This window comes from Lutra lutra, chromosome 9 (assembly GCF_902655055.1).
Source record: "Lutra lutra chromosome 9, mLutLut1.2, whole genome shotgun sequence".
Classification (NCBI taxonomy): domain Eukaryota; kingdom Metazoa; phylum Chordata; class Mammalia; order Carnivora; family Mustelidae; genus Lutra; species Lutra lutra.
The window spans coordinates 50,809,052-50,821,748 of NC_062286.1; the positions used below are offsets into that span (position 1 = coordinate 50,809,052).

The window sequence follows — 12,697 nt, forward strand, 5'->3', positions numbered from 1 at the left end:
GCCCTCCAGGGGCTTACAGGCCAGAGCAGCCTGGGAAACCAAGGAGGCAGCAAGTTGGAATATGTTGTCATAAGTATAGGGATGATGGGGGTGCTGGACAAAGAACATCAAAGGGGCACCCACCCCACTGACTAGTGGACGGCTTCCCATGAGCCTCTGGTCCCACCTCAGGCAGAGGAAGTCAGGGGACCCCACTGCTCCCTATTGCCTGATCCACGGACGGTGCTCCAACAGCCAGGGACAGAGGCCAGGCCTTTCCTGGAGGCTACTCCTTTACTCATATTCTCCAGACCAAATCCACACTCGGTCAGTGGAGTCTGAAGCAGTGCTTTCCTGCAGAGTTCAGGTTTAAGGGGCCCAAGGCCAGACAAGTGAACGTGACTGTTGATGAATTGGAAGGAGGGTATCTAAGTCAAGACTGTGGGCTAAGGACAGCAGGAAGTTAGGCTGGAGCTTCAGACCAGGCACCAGGTATGAGAGATAAGAAATAAGCTTTGAGACCCAAATGTGGAAGTTCCAAAGCAGGTGACCAAGACAGTTTAGGGGGGTTGCCAAGGGTTGGGGAAAGAAGAAATGGAGAGTGATGGCTGCAGGTTTTCTTTTGGGGCAATGGATATGTTTTGAATTTCAGTGTAGGTGGTGACTTCACATCCTGAATGTACTAAATGCCACCAAAGTGTACACTTTAAAATTGTTAATTTTATGTTGTATGAAATTCACCTCCAAAAAGTCTTTCGAGATAAAAAAGGAAGAGCTTAGATGGCTCTAAAAACCAAAGGGAGGATACAAAGGTTTGGAGACAGCAGAGATGTTGAGAAGTTGTTATGGGAGTTACAGCCAGCCATGAGTCTGCCCCGACCAAGCAAAGGATGGGCAAGGTGCCACCTGCAACCCCAAGGCCACTGACCGAGAAGGCTTGAGAACACCTATGGACCTTTCTGTGGAGCAAGAGCTGATGGTTGATGTCTTCCTGAGGAATCTAAAAGTCACAATCAGTGCCTATGGGCCTGGAACTCTGGCAGAGGTGGGATGTTCCTGATTTTTTGTGTGTGTGTGTTTGAGAGAGAAGGGGGTGGAAGAGGAGAAAGTTCTTTTCCTGAACTGGGCATAAGGGAATGCAGACAGAGGTGAGGCGGTGGGTTTTAGGGAATGGCAAAGTGCAGCTCTGTGATCTGGGCAAAGACCTCTTTGGGCAAGTGTAGGGGACTGATAGTTTTCCAGAAAGTAGGAAGGAGGGAGGGTGAGGTCCAGGATAATTTTAGAGGCCAGTGACTTGGACCCAGCAGTAAAAAACCCTAGAATGCTGACTCCAAACTTCCCTTCACTTTTCTCCAGCTAATAAGTAATTTGTTCAATTTGAAAGATGAGGTTTTATTCAGACCTTGGTCAAGTTTTAAGAACATCAAGGTTTCCTTTTATGTACCAGTGTACTGGTTAAACTAGGGTAAGTTCGTTTTTGGTTTTGCCTGCCAGGCACATGCCTCTTCCGTCTGGCGCGCACATGTTGGTGCCCATGTAGGTGGGTACCTGCAGGAAGGTCTGTGCTCCCCTGCTCTGCCCCTGCCTCCCTTTCTCCCTCCTCCTCGTATTTTTAATATTGTGACAAAATATACATTACATAAAGTTGACCATTTTAACAAATTTTAAATATATAGTTCAGTAGCGTTAACTACATTCAGAATGTTGTGCAACTATCATCACTATTTCCAGAACTTTTCAATCCCCCCAAAAGAAACTCCGTAACCATTAAGCAATAATTCCCCTTCACCCCCTCCTCCCAGTCCCTGGTAGCCACCATTCCACCTTCTTTTTATGAATTTGCCTCTAAGTATCTTGTTTAAGTGGAGTCATACAGTAGCTGTCCTCTTGTGTGTGGTTTATTTCACTTATCATAATATTTTCAAGGTTCATCCATATCGTAGCATACATCAGAATTTCACTACCTTTTGAAGACCGAGTAATACGGTTTTATACACACACACACACACACACACACACATTTTGTTCTTCCATTTATCTGTTGATGGACATTAGGGTTGTTTTCACATTTTGACCAGAGTTAATTTTTTTTTTAGAAACCATTCAGAAAAAAAATATTTAAGTTACAGTGGGGACATAGTGACTTTTTAACTGGGAGACATTATCAGGGAGGTTAATGAATAAATTTTGCATGTATTATAAACCAGGTGGTTACCTTCTGAACAAAATCAGTATGAAAATGCTCAGCTTTATATACTGGGGATAAGATAGTTTAGATTTTGCTAAAATGGGAAGTTTATTTTAGGAACAACTATGCAGGAAGTATGGACCTGTGACCCGGTAGCAGGCTGGGGTTTTAAAGCTAGCAGGTGACTGGAGAAGGCGGCATCCTCTTTGAGCATTAGAGGAAATTAAACAGAGCACTGCCTCTGTGGGCCAAGTCACCAGAGACTATGGCTAGAGAAAGCCCATAGGAGAGAGCAGAACCTAAAGGTTACTCTCTTCGGTCAATATCTCTCCTCTGGGGGCATTTTAACTCCCTGGGGAGTGAACCAGAGGAGGGGGGACCAGCTGCTTGAAGCAAATGCCCAGTGAGGTAAAGAAGTGCCTGAGGGATAAAGTGAATAGCCTCATGGCATGTCGGTCTGGGGAACAAAAGGGCAGAGCACCCTGATGGGGGTCTGGGACCAAGCCCTGCTCCTACTAGCAGCCTGGTGGGATTCAGGGGAGCAAAGTTAGGCAGGACAATGAGGTGCCAGTAAAGCTTTCTCCGTGGAGCATTCTGAGAAGTAGGAGGGGGAGATGGGGGGAGTGTCTGTTGTCTGATGGGTGCAACATGGAGGAAGGGCCCTTTCTCCCAACCACTGAAGGCATGAGGAGTCTGGATCCTTGATGATGTTGGATAACCTGGGGCATCTTTTGAACTTGAGCTCCAGCTGGATGTGAGGGACTCCAGAGTGGGCATGGGAAGCTGACCTGTGGCCCACACCAACCTCTTGAGGGGCAGACGGGAGGAGGATGAACTGGACAAAGCTGCTGGGGGTTCAGTGCTGCCCACAACAGATTCCTGGCTGGGAGATCACCCCATCTCTCCAGCTGCCTATACAGCATGCCCTTCATTTTCTTTCTCATTGCATACTTTTCAACTGTTACCTTGTTTTCCTTTCAAATTATTTCAAGTGTATTGTGTCCTCGTTGTTGACAGTATGTAGTTTGTCTATTAAATTGTTTTAGCTTAATTTATCTGCTCTTAGGCTTCCTGACCATTTTTATTTTCCCCCTTCTAAAAAGTTTGTTATATGTATACTACCTTAATTTATAAACTGGCTTTATCACATATTTAAAAAATTATTTCATTTCTTTAAAAAAAATAATGCCTTTAAAATTTCTCTTTTGTTGACATTTTAAATATTTTTAAATTTAGGCTTTCTAATTCCAAGCTACACGTTTTACCAATATCTTAATATTTGTGATTTTTATTTCTTATAAGTTGTAATTCCTTTCATTATTTATTTTTATTATGAAAAATATACCTAACATAGAATTTGGCATTTTAACCATTTTTAATTGTACAATTCAGTAGCATTAGGTACATTTACTTTGCCGCGTAAGCATCGCCACCATCTACTTTCACTGTATGCACCAAACACCAGCTCTCTGCCCCCCTCCTCCAGTCCCTGGCAAGCACTATGCTACTTTTTGTCTCTGATTCACTTACTCTAGGTGCTTCATATAAATGGACCACATGATTGTTGGCCTTTGCATTTATTTAATTCTTTTCTCCCTTAACGCTCAGTTACTGTTTAAACTTCTTTTTGGATTTTTATCTAATTTCTTTGCATCCTGAATTTAACTAAAAAGTGTTTTTATAACAGAGTGACTTTTTTGCTTTGTTGTGCTGATGAGGTCACCCCATATGGAAGGCTGGCCTTGTCCTGCCCACCACTTCTCTATCAAGTTGGTACCTGTCAGTCGATCTATCCTCTTCAGGGCTGGCTTTCCAAAGTCTCTCTGGAAGACATGAGACACAGATCCAAAATCCTTGCTAGGCACTTAGCACCTTAGGTTGTCCTGATGAGACTTCCTGATGTAAGTGGGGACTCTCTTGGTCTCATCTCTTCCCTTTCCGTTTTCCCCATCATTAACTTAGGCTGCCCCTAATCCCTGTGGACTCCAGTTGCCAGACAAAAAATAGGACATACCCCAGTAAATTTGAATTTCACAAGAACAGTGGGTAATTTTTTAGTATATTTCAAATATAGCACAGGACTTACACTAAATCATTTGTTCATTTAAAATTAAATTTCCTGGGAGTCCTGTATTTTAATTTAATTTTAATTTGTTAAATCTGGCAGCCCTACTGTTGACACTACCCAGAAATCTAAGTTTATGTATTTATTTAGTAATCTCCACCCCAATGTGGAGCTTGAACTCCCAACCAAGATCAAGAGTCAAAGGCTTTACCAACTGAGCCAGCCAGGTGCTCCTCACTACCCAGAATTCTAAACTCTAGTTGAGTCCATAGACTGCCATCTTTGACTCCGAAGTCCAGGAGGAGGAGGAGTGGGTATGCAACAGGCTATTTCCCCTCTGCCTTTTCTTCCAGGCTCTAAGAAAAACACACCAGATTGGGTTAATTTATGATAATTTGTTTTACCATAGGGCAAGGGAATTACAATGTTGGTGAATATGATCCCAGATCTAGGGAGGCCTTCACTGCTTGGACAGGTTGATATGCATTCCCTGTAGGTCAAGAGCTTCAGAGGACTGACTCACACCAGAGGACTCCAGACGGCGAGTGTGGGGACTAGTCTGGCTAAGACCCTGGGGTTGGTCTGCACTCTCAGAGTTTGGTGGGACAGAGGATGGGCAAGGGCTTTCTGAGGACCAGATCTGGGACGTGCATGCACACCCAAGAGGCCAGCATGGAGTATTCTGCTAATAATGAGCATTTCCAATTAATAATAAAGTCAAGCAATTTATCATACATGTATAGGCCAGTTGTGTTTGTTCTGTGAAACTGCCTGCTCATGTTTTTATTTAGTCCCTCTTTCTATAGATTATCTTTTTAAAAATATGACTCATAAGAGTTCTTGATATATTTTGGATACAAATCTTTGTTGGTTACATGTGCTACAATTATCTTCTGTTTTGTGCCTTGTATTTTCAGTCTTTATTTGTTATTTGTAATTATCCATTCATTCATCATTCATTTATTTATGGGGGTGGAGAAGGGCAGAGGGAGAGGGAGAATCTTAAGCAGGCCTCATGCCTAGAATGGAGCCCAACACAGGGCTCTAACAAGCCTGAGATCATGACCTGAGCTGAAATGAAGAGGTGGACTCTTAACCGAGACACCCAGGCACCCCTATGGTGTCTTCCAATACAGAATTTTTACATTTCATTAATTGAGTTTATCAATCTTTTGCTCTATGGTTTGTGCTTTGTTCCTTAAGACTTTTTCCTTAAGTTCTTAGATACTTTCCTATATTTACTTCTAAATTTTTGCCCTTCACACTTAAGTCTAGTTTTTTCTCTCAAGATTACATATGTACCCATCTATTTTAAAGAGTCAGAGTTCTATAGATTTGTGATGTGTAAGAGCAGCCCTACACTTCCCTGTGTATACTCACTTGTCTTTAAAACATTTTTTAAAAAATCTAGTATAATTAACATAGTGTTATTAGTTTCAGGTGTATAATATAGTAATTCAACACTTCCATACTTCACCCAGTGCTCATCATAGTAAGTGCATTCCTTAATCTCCATCACCTTCTTAACCCATCTCCCAACCTACCTCCCCCCTGGTAACCATCAGTTTGTTCTCTATGGTTAAGAGATTGGTTCTTGGTTTGTCTTTTTTTCTGTTTGTTTTCTTAAATGCCACGTATGAGTGAGATCTTACGGTATTTGTCTTTTTCTGACTTATTCAGCTTAGCATTATACCCTCTAGATCCATCCATGTTGTTCCAAATGACAAGATTTCATTTTTTATGGCTGAGTAATATTCCATTGTGTGTCTGTGTGTACCACCTTTTCTTTATCCAGTCATCTATTGGTGGATGTTTGGATTGCTTCCATATTTTGGCTACTGCAAATAATGCTGCAGTAAACACAGGGGTGCATATATCTTTTCAAATAAGTGTTTTCATATTCTCTGGGTAAATACCTAATACTGGAATTACTGTATCATAAGGTAATTTTATTTTTAACTTTTTGAGGAACTTCCATACTGTTAACCAGAGTGGCTGTACCAGTTTGCATTCCCACCAACAGTGCAAGATTGTTCCTTTTCTCCATAACTTGCCAACACTTGTTTATTTTCAATTTTAGCCATTCTGACAGATGTGAGGTGATAGCTCATTGTGGTTTTGATTTGCATTTCCCTGATCATAAGTGATGTTGAGCATCTTTTCATGCCATCTGTTGGCCATCTGGATGTCTTTGGAGAAGTGCCTGTTCATGTCTTCTGCCCATTTTTTATTGGACTATTTGTGGGGGTTCTTGGCATTTAGTTGTATAAGTTCTTTATTTTGGGTACTGACCCCTTATGATGTCATTTGCAAATATCTTCTCCCATCTGTAAGTTGTCCGTTTCCTTCGTTGTGCAGAAGCTTTTAATTCTGATGCAGTCCCAACAGTTTACTTTTGCTTGTTTTCTTCGCCTCAGGAGACATATCTAGAAAAATGCTGCTATGGCCAATGTCAGAGAATTATTACCTGTGCTCTCTTCTAGGATTTTTGTGGTTTCAGGTCTCACTCATTTCCACATTTTTAAAAAATACTTTATTTATTTGACAGAGATCACAAGTAGGCAGAGAGGCAGGCAGAGAGAGAGAGAGAAAGGAGGAAGCAGGCTCCCTGCCGAGCAGAAAGCCCGACACGGGACTTGATCCCAGGACCCTGGAAACATGAACAGAGCCGAAGGCAGAGGCTTTAACCCACTGAGCCACCCAGGTGCCCATTTCCACATCTTTAAGGGACTTGTGTGGCTTCTTCTTAATGCTCAGTTGTTTTTTTTTTTTTTTTTTAAAGATCTTATTCATTTGACAGAGAGAGATCACAAGTAGAGAGGCAGGCAGAGAGAGAGGGGGAAGCAGGTTCCCTGCTGAGCAGAGAGAACCCGATGCGGGGCTCGATCCCAGGACTCTGAGACCATGACCTGAGCCGAAGGCAGAGGCTTTAACCCACTGAGCCACCCAGGCGCCCCTTAATGCTCAGTTTTAAGCTTGTCTGCGGACTACTTTTTGGGAGTTGAGGCCATGTCTACACTATGCATGTGCACCCTTCCTACTCTCCAGCTTCCCAGAGATTGGACCACTTGTTGGTGAACAGCAACATTCTATGTTTAAGCTAAGCTACACAGTAAAATTATGATTACTTATCCTTTTATGTAGATTTTTGTTTTCTTTTCCTTGGAATTATCTTTTTTGGGTTGTTGTTTAGTTTTCTATATAGTCGTCACTTATTCAGCTCCACACTTTATCATATGTTTAAACAGATCCCCATAACATTAAGGTGCCTCAGGTAACTTATCGATTAAATACCCCTGAATTCTTTCCCAGAGCCTCTGGGTTCCAATCTGGACTGATGACCCTTTTGGGTGCCATTTGATAAACCCTTATTGACTCAAACACTTGCTACACATTGTGTTAGCCCTGGCAAAACAAAGGGATCAGGCAGGGGTACCTAGCTGGCTCAGTCAGTAGAGCATGCAACTTTAGATCTCGGGGTTGTCAGTTTGAGCCCCACACTGGGTGTAGAGATTACTTAAAAAAAAAAAAAAATCTTACACAAATGAAACAAACCCCCACAAATGATCAGGCAGTGCTGACGACTGCCTCATAGAGTTACCTATTTAATGAACAATCCAGGAAACAAACAAACCCTATGCAGATTGTTTGCTATTCCTCATTATTTTCTGGGGTCCAGAGCTAAGGCCTGCCTGTCAAAAGATGGCACCAAGTATGTGTCTCCTGAGTACTTCCTGCTCACAGTTTCCTTCCTGGCCAAAGTTCTCAGCCTATAAATTAGGGCTGGACAATGGGAACTATATGAACACTTTCCCAACTTTTCTCAACTGGTCCTTGTCTCATTACCTGAAGCTAGAGTAGGCATTTCTTAGTCCAGCCCCATCTGCCCTGTGGCTAGTTGAGGTTCTGGACTTAGGTTCTTTTTTTTTTTTTTAAGATTTTATTTATTTGACAGACAGAGATCACAAGTAGGCAGAGAGGCAGGCAGAGAGAGAGGAGGAAGCAGGCTCCCTGCTGGGCAGAGAGCCCAATGTGGGGCTCGATCCCAGGACCCTGGGATCATGACCTGAGCTGAAGGCAGAGGCTTAAACCACTGAGCCACCCAGGCACCCCTGGACTTAGATTCTACTGTTAAGCTGTCTTGTGTGGGGAGCAGTGGGTGAGTCTGGGTGAACACTGTGATGAGAACAGGTCAGGGATCCTAGGAATATATGAATGTCCTCCTTGGAGACATGCGGGACCTCAAACCCCATGCACAGCAGTAGTAAGACTACCCAGAATAAACGTGCCAGCATCAAACCATCAAAGGAAACAAGTCAGGGATAGAGAGTGAGAAACACACCACATACACACAGTGAGGGAGAGAGGGGTAATTTATCCCAATGTCTAAGGAGGAGCTGGCTTGGGTTATTGAGTATTTTCTGGCCAACTACAGCTCTCTGAAAGATATAAGAGCAGCAGACAGGGCTAGGGCTATGGACCAAGAAAATGAAAAGCCCACACCTGTGTACCTGGGGCCTGTAATACCCTTAATATGTAGCCCAGTCATATTTGGAAGATGACTCAACCTTGGGGTTGGTAGTAAAGTTTTCTTACCTCAGGATCTTCATCATGGGGAGTTGCCAAGGAGCAAGACTTATGGAGAGGAGCCAAGAGTGCCCCCTTGAGGCCAATAATGTTGGCTTTAACTGTTGATAGTGGACCCACTCCACACCACCTTCCCAACCAGAATTCAGGAGTATTTCAGTGAGAAACTGGGAAAGGGCTGTGTGCGAGGGTTCATGGTCAATAAAAATAAAACTGACACTGTAGGTTAAAAGCACCCAAGCTCCCCAACAGGTAAAGATGAAGACTATGTTAACAGCTCAGCTTGGCCTAACTCTCTAATGACTGGCCGGAACAATCCTTTGGGACACAAAATGCATTGTGATTTATGGGTAAGACACTCTGCCTTCTTCGTACACTCGCCCACCCCACACTGCACCTGCTGATGGTCACTGAAGGCCTCTGCTGGACGAGGGCAGCAACACAAGCTACCCTCTCAGAGAAGAGAAGTGGTTGAGGAGGCTGAAGCCTAACCTCCAGGAGAAAGGAGGGCAAGTGGGTTCTCAGGCTAGCAAGAAGCAATTCCAGAATGAATCCCCACGACAGGTTGCAGCCAGGAGTAATGGTTCAGCCTGGGCCTGCCTTCCCCGTATCCATGCAAGAAAAAATAAAAGAAGAGGCCCAACATCCTGCCTGGCGCGGGACAAAAGCACTTAGAGCAAGGTCCTGGTACTGGGGCTCATGGAAAGCAGGAGAGCAGAGCCTGGCCACAGGTGTGGCAGCACAGGGTACTGACTCTGTGGCTTCTGCCTGATGCTCAGCCTGGACTGATGTGGGCAGCGTGGGGGGAACCATCCTGAGCACTGTGGGGGAAGAACAGGTTCCGGGAGAGGTACTAGGATTGCCTGTGAGGCCAATGCCTGGGACCTGCAGGCAGCACCTGGCCAAGGAAAACTGCAGTTGGGAGAATTCTCAGCACACCTCCCCCATGCATGGCTTTGATTTTGTACCCTACCCATGCAGGGCCCAGTGGCCTGGGAACTACCATTAAAATGTGAAAGCAAGTCTGTAGAACCAATTGGAGAGGCTAACAGCTTCTCCCCAGGGCATCAGTGGTAACATTCCCAAGCAGGTGTGTTCTGGGGCTGGGGGCAGGGAGCTGGTGGCCAGCTGCCACCTGTGGCTTCCCAAGCCCTGAACCTAAATGCTCTGGGAAGGTGCCTGGATGACACAGCCCAGGGCCTGAAGAGAATCACACTCATCATTCCTAAGCAGGCTCCATCCTGCCCTGGTTTCCGCGCAGACCCAGGTTTCCAGACAACTATCACTTTCTGTTTGTATTCTGGATAATAACTCTGACAAGACAGAAGACAGTCAGCATCTGAGGGCTGAAGGTGGGGGGGCGGTTTATGGGGTTATTAACCCTTTTATAGGTGAACTGGCCCAGAGTGCGTAATTATCTTGTCTAGCATAAAAGGGAAAAACTAGGGAGTAAACTTCACATACCAAATGTTTTCTCTAAGTCTTCTTCATAGCCTCCTTCTGGGTAAGGAAAGGAGCCTTGGCGGCGCCCTCAGAGCTGCTCGGTGGCAGGACTGTTTAACTTGGCCTCTGAGGAAGGCTTTGGGGAGGATGGGGCTTCCCTGAATTTTGAATGAGGCCAATCAGCACCTTCCCCCCTCAACTCTGGGCTTTAGCTGTCATTCTAGACTACAGGATTCATTAAATGCTTTATGTACATGATTACTTTTATTAACTCATGCTTTTCAGAAGTGGTTATCCAGGTTATAAATGTTGGTTCCATGTGTGATAACAAAGGCTCTGAGGCTTCAATCCTGAAGAGAGGGTGGCTGGAGGAAAATCCACCAAAGGCCAGAGGCCAATGGGAAGTTGGAATGAGGCTAAGAGGAGGCTCTTGACCCAAGGTGCCCGGTCTGCTGGGAGTGTCTGGGCCTGCCCAATAGCTACTCTAACCAGACCCCATCTCCAGGAAGCCCACGGCAGAGCTATCGTCAAGTTCTGCCATGTTTGTGAAGAAAGGCCACATTTCATTCGCACAGCCCATTTCCCTTGACGGATGCTTTTAGACTGAGGCTCCCCATACACCTTAGGAGAGACATCACATAGCTCCCTGCACATCTCCAGATGGTAAAGAAATGACCCTCTGCTGCTTGCTTTACTATGAATCAATCAGAAGTTATTTATTTTCTAAAAGTATAAAAACACATACAAAAAGGGACTTACTCGTGGCTAGAATTCAGAAATGGTATCACTGTGACAAACATTCCTGTGGGCAAGGCCGCTGTGGAGAAAATATTGCTTCCAAACCATTAATAATCCTAATCACCATTCTCCTCAGACTCTTTAGAAGGTTACTACTTCTAAATTAAACATAGACAAAGAGTTAAGTTTTATTAAACCAGACTCATAAAAGTAAGGATTGTGCTTCTTCATGTTGATAAAATATAATTCCAAGACTGTGAGGAAAATAATCTCCTATCAGTTCCAGGGAACTTTTCTCCCCAAGAGCTGATTGGTCACTTTCTGTGGAAGAAAAGAAAGACAGGAAAAAAGTCAGATACTCTTGCCATCAGAGGGAGACAGTCACTCCTCGCCCTAGACATGTCACTGAAGAGACCAGTGGGGTTCTCCCAAATCTTGTTTATCTTCCCCACTTACAGAAACTATGGTAATTACGCAAAAAAATTCTTCCTGAAGTGTTTAGGAAAGATGATCTATATACTTAGTATCTATTACTTCTGTATAGATACAGATCATTTATGATCCATCCATTCATCAGTTCAAACATACGAGCACAACGAGAGGCCTGGCCTGTGATGCTGACCCACTGGACAGGCCATGTGGTGCCTGGGGGCCCCCTCTTCGAAGGGCCCGGCCCAGCCCAGCTCCGGGTGTGCTCCAGAAGCAGTTCTCCAATCCCACATCGGTCTGGTATAAACACGTCTTTTGGATTCTGACTTTCAGAGTCCTCTGGTGGTGAAGTGAAGGGGTTGGGAAGGAAATGAGAACAGTGAAGGATATGGACCTTCAGGCATGGTCGCCTGCCTGGCTTCTCAAGGAATATACTGGTGGCAAGTTCCCTGGCCTTGGGAGGGTCTGGGATTTGTGGCACCACTGATTTGCCTGGGCCACGGGCTGGAAATGGTGGCAGTTTCGAGGCTCTGAGTCCCCAGGCTGCCAACTCTTATGCTACACTCGGACGTTTTCCAGTTTATTTTACAAGCTCTAGAAGTATCTGACTTACCAGTAAGGGGCACAGAACTACCATTTGGGACTCTAGAATAAAAAGCCAAGAATTCTGATAGATTTAGACATTTCCACCATGACTCTTAAGTACAGAATTTGGTTTTGTTCCAAATGTATGCTTGGAGGGTGCCTTTTCTAGATTCGCCTTTCAGATTTTTAGATTTGAAATCTAGTCATGGGTGCCTTTATCTTCCAAATTCCAGGTGTGGTACAATGCATTACAAGCTTAAGTTTACTCCCCAGATATAGTTAATTCAAATAGGTCAGATGTGTTTCTCTCAACTTCTCTTTCCCCTGATAAACCTGATGGATCCTGCCCAAGGACTGACTGACCTTCTTGAAGAGCTGAGCTCGCAGGCGGTATGACTTGTATTCCAATCTCCTCTTCTCCTCATCTCTCTTTCTCTGAACTTCTGGAAGCTGCTCATAAATCCTTAGGAATGGTGCCAGTAGGAAAACAAAAAGCAGTGAGGTTACCCAACCACACAGCAACATGATCTCTTCTCCCCTTTGTCCCTAAGGTCTGCTAATCTCAGGGCATTCAGATCTCAAACACAGGCCCCAGGCCTCTGTCTGGGCCTGCTTCTTGTCAGACATTTGGACACAAAGAACAATGGCTGGGTTCCTCATGATCTGGGAGGGCAGACAGATGA

The 12,697-nt window shown here is 44.4% G+C and overlaps 1 protein-coding gene across 1 annotated transcript in view; it reads right to left on the minus strand.

The window, feature by feature from the left end:
• Nucleotides 1–10,952: 10,952 nt before the first annotated feature.
• The window catches only part of ALMS1 (ALMS1 centrosome and basal body associated protein), a 213,802-nt gene continuing 212,057 nt past the window's right edge, over nt 10,953–12,697 (minus strand). The window contains exons 23-25 of the mRNA XM_047744572.1: nt 12,378–12,477; nt 11,589–11,768; nt 10,953–11,321 (exon numbers count right to left, since the gene is read on the minus strand). Of these exons, the coding sequence (XP_047600528.1) occupies nt 11,277–11,321; nt 11,589–11,768; nt 12,378–12,477 (325 nt within the window). The 3' untranslated portion in view covers nt 10,953–11,276. The remainder of the gene's footprint in view (nt 11,322–11,588; nt 11,769–12,377; nt 12,478–12,697) is intronic.